Genomic DNA, 20,041 nt, shown 5'->3' with positions numbered 1-20,041 from the left:
AAATAAATATATTGAGTTATAACTAGTTTTTAGTAGTCTTCACATATTTAGTGTATGCAAAGTGATGAACTTTTACTTGTGTTTATACCTTTGAATCCAGCACTATACCTGAGATCCTGAACACAGTGAGTGCTGCTCAAAGTTCCCACTCCTCTCCACAACCTTCCTTCCAGCCCTGCTTTTTGCCATCTTCCTCTTCCCTTGTAACCTCTTCTCCATCTTTCACTATGTCTAAATTTGTGTCTTCAGACTTTTGTATAAATTAAGCCTGTGCTGTAACATGAGGGCCGGCTTGTTGGGGTATCTGTTCCTGCCCCCTACCCCACAGCCGGCAAGTCCCAGAGAAAATCAATCACACAGAGATCTCTATAAGTTATAAAGCTGATTGACCCATTAAGTCAGGCTACTTATTAGCTCTTATAACTTATGTTATCCCATTATCCTTATCTATGTTAGCCATATGGCTTGGTACCTTTTTCAGCTGTCAGCTCACATGTTGCTTCTTTGGTGGTCTGGGCAGGAGTGGCGAAGGGAGCTTCCTCCTCCCTAGCCTTCTCCTATTTTCATTGTTCCACCTCTACTTCCTGTCTGGTTGACCCACCTATACTTCCTGCCTGGCCAATCAGTGTTTTATTAAAATACATGATTGACAGAATACAGATAATTCTCCCACACCACTGTGCTCTTTGTTTGGCATCTCTCGCAGAATAGCTGTTTCTAGGCTCATCCATGAGGTATGCACTCATGATAGTGCACTGCGTTTTCAGCAGCAGCAGTGGCTTCTTTTGTACACAAGCACCATGTTTGTTCTTTCATTTGTTTAGAGACATCTAGGCTGCTTCTAGTTTTTGTTTTGGTTAGAAGTGATATGAATATTTGTGTACATACCTGTTTTGGGGGCACAGTACTAAGGAATGAAATGGGGCCTTCTAGCAAATGTATTCTATGCAAGTGTTCTGCTACTGAGTCAGATCCTTAGTCCTGTTCATGCATCTTTGTGTGAACATGTTTTTATTTCACCTGGGAAAATATCTAGTTCAACTTTGTTGATAATATTTCATGTCTTCTATAATGTTTCTCATTTTCTGCCTTCATGCTCTGTCATTATAGAAAGGTATTGAATCTTTCAATGTAACTATAATGTTTTTTAGGAAACTTGATTGAGTTGTAATTTATATAACATAATTTATCCATTTAAAGCTTAGAATGAAATGTTCTTAAAATATAGTCACAGACTCATTTGTCTGTTACTATAGTAGATGACAATATGTCGTGTCTCCAAAGAAAAACTGAGTACAATCCCTGGCCTGCTAAGTTGCTCTCTGTGTCTGTTTCTTTATCTTTTTTGGACATTTCAGGAATAGAATACAGTATTGTTTTCTTTTATGTGCCTAGTGCTTTAAAAACATATCCATGCTTTAGCTTATCTTAGGTTTGTATTAAATTTTATAACCAAATTATGTTTCATTGTGTGGATATACAATACTGTACTTTTCATTTGTACATTTAGGCTGTTTTTTATAGTTTGACTATTAGCTATTTTGAGTAACTACTTAAGTATCTGCATACAGGTCTTGATATTTATATGGTTTTATTTATCCTCTATACTTATATAGGAGTTTTAAAACTGATAGGCTATATAAACTTCATACTTAATTATCTAGACAATTGCTAGGGTTTTTCCTAAAGAAGTTACTGAGTTTTTTGTTGTTGTTCTTAGATCTCTTGTTTTTCCCTTTAGGCTTTGCCTCGTATAGTTTAAAACTCTCTTAAATTCATTATGCTTTAAGAGGCTCGCATTCATGGGAAATTGTCCCTTTATGAAATGACCTTCTTTGTTCTGGTGGTAGATTTTGCTCTGAAATCTGGCTTTGATGTGATTATATCAGTATTTTTTAAATTTTCTGAAATTAAAATATAATTACATCATTTCCCCTACTTTTACTCCTAACAGCTCCTTCTAGTCCTTCTTGCTTCCTTTGTCAGGTTTTTTGTTGTTGTTGTTGTTATTATTATTATTTACTTTTAATCTATATCTTTATTTTAATTTCTTATTAGAGCATGGTTGAGTGTTGCTTTTGATTCAGTTTCACAGTCTTGACAGGTTAATTGGTGATATTTAGACTACATGTATTGTGATTTGTTTACAGTTATCAACTTAGTATTTGTTTACCTTTGACTTGTGTATATTGTTCCATCTTTTGCCTTTTTATTTAAAAAGTTTATTTTTCATTTTATATACCAACCCCGGTTCCCCCTCACTCCCTTTCTTCTGCCCCCGTCATTTTTTGCTTTTTAAAATTCTGTTTTATATCTTTTGTTGGCTTTTTAAGCATAAATCTTCATTTTATTATTTTAGTGTTTGCCTTTGGATTTATAATATAAATTCTGAGATACTCATAGTACTTATTAACAGATAATTCTCAGTCATTGTTTAATTATAATTATTTTAGATTATAAAAACATATTCAAAATATATAATCACCTCCATAGCCTGCATTCTTTTTATGTTCCTATTACAGCACACTATCCTTGTTTCATTTTGAGGGAAAATATTTGATCTGCAGCTGTTTTGGATTTGGGCATTCAGATGAAACTCCTACTTTCCTTGGATAATATCTGTTATTTACATAACTTCACAGTCTCTCATAAGCCTGGTTAAGAAGGTCAGAAATGTATTGTTGTTGCATTTCGTGGAGCAACAAATAAACCCTTGGCTTTATGCACCTTGTAAGTCATACTGCTAATGTGTGCTTGAGCTTGTATTGGATCCAGGTTTTCTGATTCTAAGTCAACATTTTTATTTTGTATATATACTTTCATATCTATATTTAGTTTATTATTAGAGAGAAAAATTCATTAATGTTTCTGAATTCTGTCCAATTTTTTTGTTTTTAAAAATGTTATAGTCCATGGCAGAAGTTCTTGCTAAAAAAGAAGAGCTAGCAGATCGTCTAGAGAAGGCCAATGAGGAAGCCATTGCCAGTGCTATTGCTGAAGAAGAACAGTTAACTAGAGAAATCGAAGCTGAAGAAAACAATGACATTAATATAGAGACTGACAACGACAGTGATTTTTCTGTGAGCTTTTTAGTGTTTTAAAATCTTTAATAATAGTAAAATTTATTGTGGTGGCTTAAATAATAAGCAACAGCAAATCTTTCTTTTAACATTGTTTGTTAGAAAGTATTTTCATATATGATACAATTGATAAGTAGAAAGTTCTTCTTCTCATTTTACAAATCAAGAAATTGTATCTGTCATAAGTTAAGAGCCTAACATTTCTCAGACTTTAATATCTAGGGAGAGAAGAATGTATTATTCTTGTTTTATCTTACTAATTAATAGCAAATGTTGTATTGCTTTGTTGCTAAATACTCAGGGTATACATGTTAATGGAGGAGATTTGTTGACTAAAACAACTATAAGTTTTATATTTCATTTTTTCTAATAATTACTACCAAATAATTTTGAATTCAAGAGTATGTTTTGTGTAAGACTAGTTTACTTGTTTTGAAATATAAGTGCTTGTGAATGACAATACATAGTCTGAGTATTTTAACTTGGTAATTATGACTGTATAAGTCATAATTTGTTTTTTGGTTGGTTCAGTGAAGTTTATTAGAAGTTGTTAGGAGAATTTCATATGTAGTTAATTTTTAAGTTTACAATATTATGTGTAAAATTTTTTTCAATTTTTATTACATTCTAGGCTAGCATGGGCAGTGGGAGTCTATCTTTCTGTGGTATATCTATGGATTGGAATGATGTTCTTGCAGATTATGAAGGTATTGTGTGTATATTTCTTTGAGTATTTGTTTTGTGGGCATAATGGGATACACTAGATCATCTTATATGCAATTTGTAGGTAAAATAATTTGAGGAAGAAATGCTTTTATAAGTCGTGTTTATGTGGAGACAGCTCGTAAATAGAGCTATTGCCTTACAAGGTTGTACAGTGGGGGTCAGTTCTCAAATCCCAGGTTAGAATGCCAGGCATGGTTATATGTGTTCATGAACCCAGCAAGGGGAAGTGAAATCAGGTATATCTCTGGGCTTGCTGGCCAGGCAGCATTGTTTAATTGGTAAACTCTAGGCCATTGTGAGATCCTGTATCAAAGAAAGTAGATAAGGTTTCTGAGGATGGCACCCAAATTCCCACAATCTCCACTTATTTGTGCATATGCACACATGTGTATTTAAAAGTTAGCTTTAAGGAAGTACATGACTAAACAGAAACTTTTTCTCAAATTTTATTTTACTTCCCCCCCCCCCCTATTAGCTCGTGAATCTTGGCGTCAAAATACATCCTGGGGGGATATTGTAGAAGAAGAACCAGCTAGACTTCCCGGGCATGGAATTCACATGCATGAAAAACTTTCTTCACCATCTCGTAAAAGGTCTGGTGTTTGAAAATTCTCTTGAAATGCTTGATAGAAAGAAATATTGATTATTACCTGGAATTGAATTGTTCCATGAGTCTTTTCAGCATTTTTATCAGGACATTCCATATTTATCTAGTTGACAAGTACTAGGCTTAAATGCATCTTGTATACATTGGGTTTTTGAAACCTCTGATTTAGTCTTGTCATTGACCACATGTGTCTCTTGCTCATTTGTCTGTATTAATAGGACTATTGCAGAATCTAAGAAGAAATATGAGGAGAAGCACATGAAAGCTCAGCAGTTAAGGGAAAAGCTACGTGAAGAGAAGACACTAAAGCTTCAAAAGTTGTTAGAAAGGGTGAGCTTTTATGTTTTAAAAATAAAATGATAACCATAAGTTGGTCTGTTTTCAAGTAGATTTTTTGTTTTGTTTTGTTTTTTGTTTTTCAAGACAGGGTTTCTCTGTGTAACAACCCTAGCAGTCCTGAAACTAACTCTGTAGACCAGGCTGGCCTCAAACTCACAGACATCTGCCTGCCACTGCCTCCCGAGTGCTGGGATTAAAGGTGTGCCCCACCATCTCCCAGCTCAAGTAGATTTTGTTGTTGTTGTTGTTCTGAGACTTAAAGGAGTTATAAAAATAGATGCTGTAGGACATTAAGGCAGTTCCATTTCCAAAAGGTTAGCTTTTTTTTTTTTAAGGTATTTGTCTATCTGGTACATGAATATTTTGGAAGGTTTTTACAGGTATACTTTGTCTTGTCATTTGCCATTTTCATTGGGAGATTTCCTTAGGGAGGCCTTTCCAAAATACAGAACTATTTGCTAGGAGAGTTTTGAAGTTAAAATTATTAGGCTTTCTGTGTGCATCTGCTTGTGGGGTTCCTGGTCCCTGCTCTGGATTATTGTGAGTTTGACTGTGGCCATCCCCCTTAACTACAGAGGCATAAGCTGGGTATACATATGCCACCAACACTGTAATCCATGTGAATAGTCCCCTAGTGTCCCATATGTACTCAAGCCAAATTCCACAGCTGCGTGTACCTCTGGCCCTAACCCTGGCTCCTACTGTTTCCTGCCCCAGCCCTTATTTACCTGGCACATGCCCTACTTAGCACAGAGGTGCTGTTGAGGAGGCCAGTATCCTGCTCATGTACTTCAAATACCAAGAAGTTTTTGTACCTGGTAAACACTGGTAGCTTTTGATGTTACTCACTCCAGCCCTCAGACTGCTGTGCTGTTGCATAGCTCTAGACCCAGAGTGTATGTATGCCATACTTTGTGCCTCAATTTATGTTTCTACTTTCTTGATTCCCATTGGTGCATTTATAACCTGCTTCCCCAGGTAATGTCTTCTCCTATTACAACCAGGCTGTTACCCTTAGACAGCCAGGCTGTTACCCTTAGACAGCCAGGCTGTTGCACTTAGATAATCAGGCTGTTATACAAAATGACTACTTTTAAAAAATGAACAGATAACAATACGGAGACAAAAGGAACCTTAAAATGAGGAAAGCTTAACTGCATCAGAGGAAAATAATAAAACCCCAGCAGCTGATTCAAACAATTGGAAATCTACATGTTTTTGACAAAATATTTAAAATAGTATCTCTGTAGATGTTAACAAGAGAACACAAGTAATTAAACAAAAGCACAAGAATAAAGAAGTTCAAAAACAGACTGGAGATACAGATCAGTGGTTTAAGAGCACTGCAGCTCTTCCACAGGTCCTGAGTTCAATTCCCAGCAACCACATGGGGGCTCACAACCATCTGTAATGGTGTCTGATGCCCTCTTCTGGCCTGCAAGCATATATACAGATAGAGCACCATATATATATATATATATATATATATATATATATATATATATATATATATATATATATATATAAATATTTTTTAAAAAATAAGTTCAAAATCAAGATAAAAGCCATGAAAGGAAGCAAATAGAAATTCTAGAGCTTTAGAATACAGTAACTGAGGATGACTCTGGACTGGCATCCTGCTTTGAATAGGCACTTCTAGCGTAGCTGGGCAGTCTTAGAGAAATTGTTGTTTTTTTTGTCTGGAGTTAGATCCTTACTGTGAAGCTAAGCATACTTTTTGTTCCACTGGTTTGTCTATTCCAGTAATGAAGGACAGTGCTGTCATTGAAATCTCATGCCTATGAGCCCCTTTTCAAAATTTAAATAAGTAGACCTCCTGAGACACTTGAAAAATTTACATGATGCCATTGGTTTCATGAATACATTAACAGGCAAAAACAGAACACAGGAATGCTAGGGACTTTTCCAGCTTAGCAGCTGTACGTGTCCTCGTCTTTGACCTGAAATGTGTGTTCTCTCTGCGCTAGCCAAGGAGCTACCTGCTTTTTTGAAAAAGCTGACTGCACTGTCAGGGAAACGACATGACTTCATGACTTGTAGTGGCGACCATGTCATGAAGTAGCATTTTTATACTAAAGAGACATAGGACACTCCTGTTTTGTAAAACCTTTTGTTTTGCAGCTCTTATTTCTCTAGCCACCAGCACCTGTTTTTCAGGGGCTGTCTTTACACTTGTGACTTTTTCAGCCTTTCTTCCATGGACCAGGCATGTTAAAATGCATGTGGATAGAATTGATGCATAGTAACACAATGCATAATAACACAATGGAACAGCTTTTGGAAAGAAACTGAAACCATAATATCAGTCACAATTAGCACATCCATTACATGTTACTCTGTGTAGAGGATTTGAGTAGCATCTAGGGTGTTTTAATTCTCAGTAGCTCCCTCCCCAGAACAAAAAGTGAACATCTTAAGTAATGTTCCAATTCCAATTCCCAGCCCTTTGCTAAATCAGACTATTATACTTTTCAGATACGTGGGTTCTTCATCCCAATAGTGACTTTTCATGGAGCTACTTTCTCTGATGCAATAATTATGCTATTTCATTAAGGGCTTTTTGATAGTTTAGAAGGTCTTCATACCTTATGTAATTTAGTTTTTTGTGTTCGTGTGTGCGTGTGCGTGTGCGTGTGTGTGTGTGTGTGTGTGTGTGTGTGTGTGCCATGGTGTCTGGAATGTTACAGGAGAACTTGTAAGAGTTTCTTTTCTCCTCTGACCATGTGGACCCTAAGAGTTGAGCTCAGGACATCATGCTTGACAAGGGTACCTCCACTGAGCCATGTTGCGGGTTCTGCTGTAACTTTTGAATCTGACTATCTTCCATTCACCTAACTTAAGGAAGTTATCTGATCACCATTGCTGGAATAGTATTTCCAGATGTTGTAAATACAATATTAAAGAGGAAATTTATTTCTGATTAGCCTTTTAGAATTTGCTAGAAGCATTCTTTTGAGAGATAGGTAACTTAACATCTCTAAAAACTTTAGGTTTTTTGATTCTAAAATGACTTCTTTTCTAGGACTATAAAGACTGAAGTCATGTATGTTTGTCATATATGATGCACACTGAATGCAAATTATTATCTCAGGGCTGTAATAATTAGCCAAAGAACAAAATATCATGCTTGATTTGGCCATTTGTGAATTATAGGCCAGCCCTTCCTAGGGCCGTATCACCTAGACTTGGAGCTGAGTGTAAGTTATTCAGGAAGTCCTCATGCAAGATGTCCCATGGCTGAGCTTGTGCTCCGAGTCCCTGTCTGTGTCCTAAAGCTCTTCTTTTTTTCACTTCAAGAACAGGTGTTTGTTAAGGACCTTCAAGTCACTGTGCTTTCATTAAGTAAGGCCATCAACCAAGCTTTCTTTTATTTATTTATTTATTTGAAATTTCCACCTCCTCCCCACCTCCCTTTTCCCTCCTCCTTCCCACCTCTCCCTTCCTCTCTAGTCCTAAGAGCAATGAGGGTTCCCTGCCCTGTGGGAAGTCCAAGGTCCTCCCCTCTCCATCCAGGTCTATAAAGGTAAGCATCCAAACAAACCAGGCTCCCTCAAAGTCAGTCCACGCAGTAGAATCAAAACCCAGTGCCATTGTCCTTGGCTTCTCAGTCAGCCTTCATTGCCAGCCACATTCAGAGTTTCCAGTTTGATCACATGCTCCATTACTCCCAATCCAGCTGGCCTTCAACCAAGCTTTCAAAGAGATCCTGTATTTCATGATTAGCTGAATCTGATTTTTTTTTCTTATTCAAGGAAAACATACTAGAATGTTAATGGATTGAGATCAGAGAACGTAATTTGTTTTTCTTTTTTTGTTTTTGTTTTTTTCCTTCCTTCCTTCCTTCCTTCCTTCCTTCCTTCCTTCCTTCCTTCCTTCCTTCCTTCCTTCCTTCCTTCCTTCCTTCCTTCTTTTCTTTCTTTGGTTTTTCAAGACAGGGTTTCTCTGTAGCTTTGGAGCCTGTCCTGGAACTAGCTCTTGTAGACCAGGCTGGCCTCGAACTCACAGAGATCTGCCTGCGTCTGCCTCCTGAGTGCTGGGATTAAAGCGTGTGCCACCATTGCCTGGCCAAATAATTTGTTTTATATTTAAGTAGGATAGTTACTGTTTTACCTAATACTTAACTGAGCAGTATATTATATTATCTTTGAGCTCTTATAACAGCCTTAATCACAGTTTACTCACCGAAGTGAGTAAGTCAGGGATTGGGAAGTTCTGTGTGACCTTCATGTGGCCACTGAGCTAGTAGCAGTTAGAGTCTGAGCTTGGTTATATTGGATGAACTGGGCTCACTATGCTAATTGTGATCTTTGGACTAGTACGGCAGGTATTTTTTGTCTGTTTATACTGTCGATATCAACAGTAACTGTCGATACTGATAAAACAGATGTAGAAAATATAAAGTAGTTTGCTGAGTATATTTTTCTTGTTCAACAAAAAGAAAACCTTGGAGAAAAAGAATAATGTGACTAAATTAAGATATTATTAGAGAAATTCAGCAACAGATTTGTTCAAGCACATTGAAAAGCCGGGATTCATGATCCTTCTGCCTCTGCGTTGTGATTGCTGATTACAGTTGTGTCTTACTATACCCAGCTAAAGTAAGCTCTCCAAAAGGGAAAGCAATGACAGTCACAATGTAAACAATAGAAATAACCTAAGCATAAAAGGCTAAAGATGTATACTGAAAATTCTAAAAGAAACAAATAAAAGAAAATAAAGAATTCACAAGTAAATGGAAAAATATTTAATCTTCATTGATTAGAATGAAATATCTCATGCAATGCCATACTACTATGAGAAACTTCATATTCAGTGGAATACCTAATAAAATTCTTCTACTTTGGAATTTCTATTTTTCCCAAAGATCTAAAAAAAAAAAGAAAGAAAAGGAAAAAATTCTGAAATTCTAGTGGAATATAAAAGACCACAAGTAACAAAACTAATCTTGACTAACAAAGAAAATAAACCCGACCCAGAAACATCAGATTTCCTGATTTCAAACTTACTGCACAGACATATTAATCAAATGCTTTTGCACTTGTATACAAGTATACACAGATGTCAGTGGAGCTGCAGGTAAGCCAGGACTAACATGACAACTAAACTTTTTCAATTTTTTCTTAGTTTTATTTATTTTTATTGTACGTGTATTGCTGTTTTGCTTGCATGAACGTTTTTGCAGTATGTTCATGCCTATTGCCCTCAGAGACCAGAGAAAGAAAAATATTTCTTGTGACTGGAGTTACAGATGGTTGTTAACCACCTTGTGGGTTCTAGGATCGAACCCTAGTCCTCTGGAAGAGCAGCAAGTGCTCTTAACCACTGAGCTATCTCTCCAGCCCAGTCTGATTCTTTGATAAGAACACCAAAAATGTACGATGGAGAAAGCCTAGTGTTTTCAGTAAATGGTGCTGGGGAAACTGGATATTTAAAGACAAAAAAGGATGAAATAATACTTAGTTCTCATACCATACACAAAAATCAATGCAAAATGGATTAAATGTTTCAAAGAAGACCTGAAATTACAGAATTTGAAGACTGCACAGGGAGACACTTGTTATCTTAGCAATAATTCTTTTTGGTATAACACCAAGATATAGGCAACAAAAGCAAAACTGGATAAAAAGTATTATACTAGTTAAAACTCTTCTGCACTGCAAAGAGGAAAAAAATCAATGAAATGATAACATCTTACAAATGGCAAAAATACTGTGAGAGTGGTCAGATTTGGTATTAATATGTAAAGTACTAGGGAGCCAGCACAACTGAGTATTTAGAGCAATAATAACTTGTGCATACTGGGCCAAGGGCCTAATTGACTCTTCTTAAAAAGTAAAATTTTGATGGCTAAAAAGTACTCAGAAAGATGTTCTACTTCTGTAATGATCAGGGAAATGCAACTTAAACTTCAGTGATGTATTCCTTCATACCTGACAGGATGACTCTCCCCAAAATTACAGAGGTTATATGCCCCATGTGGATGCCCAGAAAGTGTATCTCTTTTTAAAAAATACTTATATCAATTCTCTGAGAATTTTATATAATGTAGTTTGATAATATTTACCCCAAATTTGTCTCCCTAACTCTTTGTAGAGCTATTCCCACTTTCTTACACTGCCCAACTTCCTGTTGTCTCATCATCTTTACCATCTTTACCACCAGCAGCACCACCCTCTTCTCCCTCTTAAGATAACCTAATTCTTCCTCCCCTAGAAGCCATCAATTCTTCATAGCTCCTCAGTTGAATGGGGACTCATGACCCCCTCTTTACCCCATCCTAGAGTGTTAATCTTGCGCAGCAGGTCTTATGCAAGCATCCACAGTTTGTGAATGCGTGAGTGCAGTGGAGCCATCGTGTCCTCCTCGACCTCTGGCGCTTAGTCTTTCCACTCCTGAAGTCTTGAGGATGGTGTGTGATGCAGGTGTTCCATATGTGACTGAACACTCCACTGATACTCACATTCTGCCCTTTGTCCAGTGTGGTTTTCTGCATTAACCACTGAATAAAGTTCTCTGGTGAAGTCTGAGTGCTGCCACTAATCTATCGATAGAGTAGTCTAGATTTAAATGGCAGTTGATAGTATCTCCATTTAACAGAACAATAGCAATAGGTTCATCCCTGGGGCCCAAGAGTCTCACAACCATGGCTTATTGGCCAGCAGAAATGTGTTTTCTCTTGTGAAGAAATATATTTAAAAGTGTTTACTCTTCCTTGCCAATTAGAGATTTGAATGGACTGTCCAGTAGGATAATATACAATTGGAAAATTGGAAATTAGAACTACTTTTGAGATTTTATTATATCCCAGTCAGAGTGAATAAGATCAAGAAAACTAAAAGACTTACCGTTTGAGTTTGGATAACTTCTTAGGGGCCTCCTCTCTGGAGATCAGTTCTTCTCTCAGCTGGGGTACAGCCTTCTAAGATTTCTTCCATTCATGTTGTCATGCCATCTGGTGGTATTTTGTTTAGTGACCATATTGTTGAGATTTAATGTGGACAACTTCCCTTTCATAAATACAAGACACTTTCTCACAGCAGAAGTCCTCCTGTTCATCAAGTTGTATGTAAGGTGTGTGTGTGTGTGTGTGTGTGTGTGTGTGTGTGTGTGTATAAATGTAAAACAGTAATAAAGAACAAGAGGTCATGAGTTTGAGAGGAAATGTGAACATGGAAGGAGTTGGAGAAGAAAGAGGGTGGGCTGGAAAAGATACAAATAAAATTCTTGTGTATGAAATTATCAAAATTAAACTTTTTAAATAAAAAAGTCAGGACAACTAGTACTGTTGATAATGTGAAGAACAGGGAACATGCATGCGTTATTGGTGGGACTGTAAACTGCAGCTACTGTGAAGTCAGTGTGGTGGTTCCTCAACACAACTGCAGATAGATCTACTCTGTGGATATGTACCCAAAAAAATCTTTCCTATATAATCCATAAAATAGCAAATGTAGTTGTTGCTGTGATGTTTAAATGGGCTGTATAAAAACATAACATGGGATAAATAGATTTTGTTCCAACACATGATCACTTTTATTGTTTTTCATGGAAAACTAGGAATAAACTGCTTAGTGGGCCTTGCTCTGACTTTGTGATGACTCTCAGTCCTCTGGGGTAAGGGAGAACTCCCACCAAACTTACTGATGCTGTTCCTAAGTCCTGAATTTATGTTCTGTTATCCAGAAAGCCCAGTTCCCTGCCAGGTGTTCTTTTCAGTCTGGGTGTCTTCACACTGAAATGGTGGTTGCTGTACAAAGTAATTAGGCATAAAGAGAGACAGACAAGAGAGAGCATGAGAGGTAATAGAATGGAGGCAGTGCTGTCTTCACATCACTTTGCTGTGTCTTTGGATCGCAGTCTTGACACATTTGGGGAGGAACTTAATTACAGTTGACCTTGACCATTGGGAGCATCATAGAAACTGACTCCCTCACACTTATAACAAAATGACATGCAAAAGTATGTGACAAAAGATGCCTTTCAATAGTTGGAGAATTAATATGTATAGGTAAAGTGTTTTATGTACATTCATAAGGAATGATGAATACAATAATAATGTTTATAAAAATGAGATAGATTAGATCCTTCAAAATACAGTAATTAAGTTTCTAGGTGTAGGAGACAATGTGACCTTTTTTTAAATTTTAATCTTAAAAAGTTGTCATTTAGAATGAGTAGATTGTGTATGAAAAGCTGTTTATACTGTGCATTTCTCCAAAGTTAATATTATGTCATTTTTAGATTAAATATTCTAACATAGCTGTGTTTTCTTTTTAAATATGAATAAAATTATACAGTGCATTTTTGCATTATATTATGATTTCTAACTATTCATATGAACAATTAAGAGATTGCTAAAAAATTTATAATTATGTAGATTCTTTGGTTTAATTCGATCTTCCCTATTTTTTTTCTAATTTCATTAGTAAGTCCCATTTTCCAATTTTATAATAGGTTATTATTTTAACATTGTTAGGTAAAAGGTTTCATCTGACCACAGTAACTGTGTGGTACCCAGTGCAGGTGTTCTTCAGACGTGGAAACCGGGTATGTGAGAAGACAGTGTTTTCAGTGTCACATGAGGAACGGTGTTCAGAGCTCAGACTTTAAGGAGTGATTCCTAGTATAGTAATATTTTTTGCATAGTCATTTATGTGGCTCACCATGTAATTATGGATTTTAGATAAAATCCAACTGACGTGTTCATTGCTTTTTTTCTTCTCATGCAGATCTATCTGCCTTCCTATTGAATCTGATTTCCTAGAGCACTGAACATATCTTTTACGTTTCTTACTTGAAATGTTAAGAATAAAAAAGTATTCTTTAGTGATTATAGATTGTTTTATGGAAATACTAAAATTTTTAAAGAAAAGAAACACACCATATATTAGTTTATTTTTTTTCACTGCTGTGACAGAATTCTGACAGAAGCAACTGAGGAATGGGAGGATTCATTTTGGTTCACTGTTTGCAGATGCCGTCCACCATGGCATGGGAGTAATAGAGGCAGGGACTGGCACTGCAGCTCACACTGCAGCTGGAGTCAAGAAGCAGAGATAAACGTCAGTATTCATCTTCTCCCTTTTCTCAGTTCAGGATCCCAACTCATGGATTGCTGTGGCCCACAGTTGTGTTGGGGTTTTCTGTCAGAGTTACCCTAGCCTTCCTCATAAGAGGTTTGTCTCGTAGGTGCTTGTAGACTCAGTCAAGTTGATAATGAATACTAAATATCATATGAAGTGTTCATTCTCAGTGTCTCATGGCTCAGTTCAGTGATAATCTGCAAATGCAGTCACATCTAATGCACTGTCCTAAGAGGCTAATTCATTTAATTACATCTTCAAAATAACCCGGTTAGGTACTGTTTTTTTTTTTCTTACCCCCTTTGTCAGAAGTATGATTTTATTAAAAACATACTTAGTCTTTGATAAGTCCATACCTGTATGTATCCATTCTGATTACTATTCTCACTTCTCCTATCTCCCTCCTGCCTCTGTCTACCCTCATCTCAATAGTCCCATTTTTCACTTTATATCTTTCTGTTTTGTGACCTGTTATGTTTTACCAGGGCCATCCATGTGACCATGGGTGTGGAGCTAGCCACTGAAGCTTGGTGGGCTCGGTAAACAGGCACACAACTAATGGCATGACTCTCCTTCCAGGTGACCATTAGTAGCAAATGGTTCCCTATGAAGAGATGGGGTCCTTTGATCTCCCCATCCATGACTACTGTTGAGAGACCTAGTTTTGTATAGGCCCCATGCAGCAACTGGAGTGGCTGTTGGTTCATAATTGTAGTGACTGTGTTGTGCCCAGAAGATAGTATTGAGAAGACCTTTCTCCCTGTCACCCAGCCCTTACTGTTCATCTTTTGCAATATTCCTGAACTTTAGAGGAGGTGATATAAATGTATTGTTTGGGCTGAGTACTATTCTCCTTTTTATAGATAAGAAAACTGAGACATTAGCTACATTGTTGCCAGGAGTGCACAGTTATTAAGTGGCTGGTGAATTGTGGAAGCTGTATTCTGGTTAGGTAGTTGGTTTTTAATCATTAGTCATACTCATGAATTTTTCCACTTATCCTTAGTCTTCTGCTAAATTACTGTATATTTTGAAATTAATGATGTGATAATTTGTCATACATAGGAGAAAGATGTCCGAAAGTGGAAGGAAGAATTACTAGATCAACGGCGTAGGATGATGGAAGAGAAATTACTTCATGCTGAATTTAAACGAGAGGTACAGCTACAGGCAATTGTGAAGAAAGCTCAAGAGGAAGAAGCTAAGGTGTGGTGTATTTAAATCTATAATCATGTAACCAAGTGTATTTTATAGTGTATAATAGTATCACGGGTTTATCCAAGTATCATTTTATTCTAAAATAACAGATTTTATGGTTTATTTAAAATTTACAAGGTACAGTTTCATACTTTATAATAAACAGGTCTATTGAGGTATACTTGACAGAATAAACAGCACAGCTGTAACATACTACATGTGATGAGTTTTGTCATGTGTATATCTCTCCAGCTATCATTATAGTGAACATTCATAAGTCATCTGCAGAATTCAACTTTTTTTCTTCAGCTCTGCAAATGTGCAGTTACTGCTCTGCTTTCTATCACCATAGATGTTTGAATTTTCTAGAACTGTGTGACTGGCTCATAGAATCTATCCTTTCTTCTGGCCTCTTTCACTCTTCATCATGAGTTGATTTTCATATTATTGTATGTGCTGGTCTTTTCTATTTTATTGCCATGAAATATAATTATTGTGTGCAAAATTCATAGTTTGTTCTTCCAGTTACCTATTGATGGACACTAGAATAGAATAGTCTATTCTAGTGATAACTGCTGTGAGGATTCATTATAAAGCTTTTAGGTGATGTTTGCTTTCAGTTTTTATTGTTGTTTATTTTTTTGTAAATACCTAGAGTGGGTTGACAGTCTTACAGTAGGTTTATGTTTAACTTTTCTTTTTGCGTGTATTTATTTTGTGTGCATGTTTATGCTATCTTGTAGATGTGGGGATCAGAGAACCATTGCGGGGCTCAGTTCTCTCCTTCCAACAGATGGGTGATGAAGTTCCAAGTCAGGTTGTCAGTCTTGGCAGCAAGTGTCTTTACCTAGGCAACCATCTTGTAGGCCTCTGTTTAACATTTTAATAAAGCACATGTATTAATATTATAGGATACTATTTTATTGTTTCATGTTCATGCATTCAAGTAGTACACTTTAATTAATTACATCTGTTCCTCTGTTACCATTCTTACCCCTTACCTGACCACCTATTTCTTTTGTAGAAACCTCTGTAACACTTTCATGTATTTAAATTATTTTCAACAATCCATATAGGAGAGAAAACATGATACTTGTTTTTCTAAGACTTGTTTAATATGTTAAACTTTTTTTTAAAATAATTTTAAAGCAAGGTGAGAAACTCAGGCGGGCCTCAAATTTGTTTTGTAGCCAAGGGTGACCTTGAATTCCTGATCCCACTGTGATATAAAATACACAGAATTGTTTACGAATTTTTTGTTTACTAACTTGCCTTGTAAACTAAATGAGATATATTATGTATGGGTAAATTTCTGTGGGCTTCTATAAAGAATTGTATTCCATAACTGTTTGACAGAATATTCTGTAATATCTGCTAAGTTCATTTGATCTATAATACAATTTAACTCTGAAGTTTACCTTTTATTGTTTTTGTGTGGATTGTCTGTTGATTAGAGTGAGGTATAAAAGTTAATACTATTGTATCTGAACCTATTCGTCCCTTTTACCTAGAAGTGTTGGTTTTATGAAAATACGTTTACCAAAATTTGATACATATACATTTATATTTGTTAGGATTTTGTGAGGATTCCTTTTATTAGCTTTGTAGTGACTTTATCTTTTCTGACTCATTTGATCTCATGTCTGCTTTGTCAGATATGAATATGCTACTTTAGCCTACTTTTTGGTTCTATTAGCTTAGAAAATGGTTTCTATCTTTTCATTTTCATTCCTGGTATGTTTTTGCTGGTAACATGCATTTTTTGTGAAAAGTAAAACAAGTAGATCATCTTTTTTAATTCATTCAGTGTGTGTCTTTCTTTCTTTCATTTTTTTTCAAGACATAGTCTTTGGGATCCCCTTCCAGTCTTGAATTCATTATGTAGCCTGAGGATGACTTTAAACATACGACCCTCCTATTTCTACCTCTTAAATTCTGGACTTATAGGCATGCAGCACTACATACAGTTTATATGTTATCAGTACTAAGGGCTTTGTGCATGCTAGGCAAGCTCTCCACTAACTGAATTACATCTGCAATCCCCAAATTTAAATAGATAGTGTGTGTGTGTGTGTGTGTGTGTGTGTGTGTGTGTGTGTGTGTGAAGGCGTAAGTCACAAAAACAATCCCACACCAGTTTGGTTGATAAAAGGGTTATTTATTTAAGGGGAAAAAACCTTACAGGTCACTGACCTAGACAAAAGCCTTTGGCGTGACCAGGGACAGAGTCTAGCAGCCAGAAGTGGGAACTGGAAGCAAAAGAGCAAGAGCAGGGCTACCACTGCTTTTTAAAGCAAAAGAGACCATGCCCAAGTGGGCTAGTATCTTAAAGGCTATTGGCTGAAGGAGCGGAAGGAGTTCCCGCAGCAATGTGTGTGTGTGTGTGTGTGTGTGTGTGTGTGTGTGTGTGTGTGCGTGCGTTGTTAGGGTTGAGTGTAGGGCTTTGACACATATAAGCCCTCTACTAAGGAGCTGTGTTCCCACCCCTATTCTATGTCTTTGACTTGTAGATTGATCTTTGATAGTATATGTCTTGTTTGACCTGTGAAAAAGAATTATTTGATTATTCTTCCAGTGAGACTATTCTTTCTGGGGGTGCTTAGGATTAAAAATGCCATTCTTCCTCTCCTGAGATTTCTTTCAGTGCTTTCTGCAGGGTGAGCTTAGGTGATAAATTGATGTCATTTGTGGTGACTTCAGAAGTCTTTATTTTCCAGTGATTTTCAATGAGAACTTTGCTGCCTATAGTGATCTTCTTACCAGTTATGTACTTCCAGGGCTTTAAGTGTTTCAGCTGAAAAGTCCATTTTACTCTGATGGATTTGTCTCTGTACACCTGTGGTTCATGATCCCTTTGGAGTCTAACAACCCTTTCACTGATATTTACATCATGATTCCTTTGCAGCAATAAAATTAAAGTTGTAAAGTAACAATGAAAAAAGTTTTATCTGAAGCTTGTTTCTTGGTGTTCAGTGTCCTTTCTTTGACTGTTACACCTGGCATTTAAGTAGTACTTTTGGAAAGTTGTTATCATGATTGATTTTTATTTTAAACTACTATCAAGTGAAATATTTTCTTACTTAGTCTTCAGTCCCTGATTTTTTTTCTTACTTGATATTTTATATTATTTTCTCACTTCATCCATTATGGTATATCTGGAGTTTATTATCGAATATTTATTGACTTTTAGAGGACTCAGTTGCCTTGTTTTCTCATGTTTCATACCAGTTCTTTGTTGACATGTTTTTGTTTGTTAGAATAGGTATTTCTTCTATTTATTGGTGTGTGTTTATGTTAGTGTGTATATGTGTCCATGCTTGTGCAGTGTACATGTGTGTAGAATCAATAAACCTAGAACCAAGAAAATTCTGTAAAATTAGGAAATTGAAAATTAATAAATGGGTTAGGAAGCCTGAGGATCAAAGTTTGATCAACAGTACCCATGTAAAAAGCCAATCCCAAGTGTTCAGCCTTAAATGGAAAACTACATACAAACAATACTAAACAGACTCAGCAAGTTGCATTTTAAGTATTTATTATTATTATCATCAACATCATCATCATCATCATCATCGTGTGTGTTTGTCTGTGTCTGTGTAAGCAATAGGGCTAGAGAGATGGTTCAGTGTTAAGAGTGGTAAGAGGACCCAGGTTCAATTCCTAATAGTCACCTTTTAGCTCATAATAGTCTGTAACTCCAGCACCCTCTGCTGGTCTCTGTGGGCACTACACATTCAGGTGGTGCACAGACATATATGTAGGCAAAAATATATATACACATAAAGTAAAATTAAATAAAACAATAAAAATATATAATGAAAGAATAAGAAGCCATGAATTTGAAAGTGTATTAGGAGGAAATGGGAAATGGGAGGGGATGGGGTGATGTAAGTACATTGCAATTAAGTAAAAATAATTAAATGTAAACATCACTATTGAGACTCTCAAGAGTCAACTGTACATATTTTTCATAGAATTTTATAATGTCTAGAATGCCCAATTTATAGGCTAATAAGGAGGGTCCTAGAGTAGTCTTTTCTGAGATTCATTAATTATAGCTCCAGCATCATGTAACAAATAAGATAATAACCATAATAAATTTGAAATTAACCAGTTGAAGATAAGAAAAAAAAGCTGTTCTTTGAAATGTGTGTTCTTAATCCCAGCATGGAAAAGTGGAGACAGGCAGGTAGGTCTCTTGAGTGTATCACTAGCTGACCTATCCTAATCAGTAAGTCCTAAGTTCCAGGGACAGATCTTGCCTCATAAGCAATCTTATCTTGTAAGCAAATCTTATCTTGCCTCATAAGCATTGAGCCATCGTGCATGACAGCTCAGCTAATAAAGGTACTTGCTGACATTCCTGAGTTCAGCATCTAGGGCTCAAATAATCTAAATAGAATAGGAGAACCAACTTCTGCAAGTTATCCTCTTGCCTCCACATGTACGTGATGGCATGTGACCTGCACCCATATAAAAATAAATGTAATAAACAAACAAAAAAAAACAAGGTGTTTAGCTCCCGATGGACACCCAAGGTTAACTTAGCTCCCGATGGACACCCAAGGTTAACCTGTGTTAATATGGTTCACAAGTGTGCCATATTCCCACACCTCCCTACTTCACAAAAAAATAACGAAATTAAATGTGCTCTTAATAATCTAATTCTAAAAGGGGGCTTGAGGAAAATAAAAAAGAGAAAAAGTACAAAAGAGAAGAAAAGTTTTTGGAAAAAGGCAATGGCAATTGTTATAATAATAATGGGAAATGAAGTGGAACTCACAAGAATACAATATATCATCATTTGTGAAATCAAGTCCATCAGTGCTAATAGGTCAATATATATATTCTGAGGTCTTTCAATAGCAGGATTATGTTGACCAGATGTATCCTTTTTTTTCTTCCTTTGGGTTTGCTTCTTTTGTACATTTCCTGAATTGATTATCTATTCTGTTCTTTAAAAAAAATTCAAAGAATCAAGCTTACTG

General features: G+C 36.2%; 1 protein-coding gene across 4 annotated transcripts in view; it reads left to right on the top strand.

Annotated features, from left to right (window-relative positions):
* The window catches only part of Scaper (S-phase cyclin A associated protein in the ER), a 354,060-nt gene that overhangs the window by 88,004 nt on the left and 246,015 nt on the right, over positions 1-20,041 (top strand). For all 4 annotated transcript variants that reach the window (XM_085688786.2, XM_085688784.2, XM_085688782.2 and 1 more), the window contains 5 exons: positions 2,910-3,080; positions 3,712-3,787; positions 4,282-4,399; positions 4,632-4,743; positions 14,922-15,062. In XM_085688786.2, coding sequence (XP_085544912.2) covers positions 2,910-3,080; positions 3,712-3,787; positions 4,282-4,399; positions 4,632-4,743; positions 14,922-15,062 — 618 coding nt within the window. The remainder of the gene's footprint in view (positions 1-2,909; positions 3,081-3,711; positions 3,788-4,281; positions 4,400-4,631; positions 4,744-14,921; positions 15,063-20,041) is intronic.

This window comes from Myodes glareolus, chromosome 4 (genome assembly GCF_982192425.1).
Source record: "Myodes glareolus chromosome 4, mMyoGla1.1, whole genome shotgun sequence".
Classification (NCBI taxonomy): Eukaryota; Metazoa; Chordata; class Mammalia; order Rodentia; family Cricetidae; genus Myodes; species Myodes glareolus.
The sequence above is the reverse complement of the archived record's forward strand: the minus strand, read 5'-3'. Positions and strand labels throughout refer to the sequence as shown.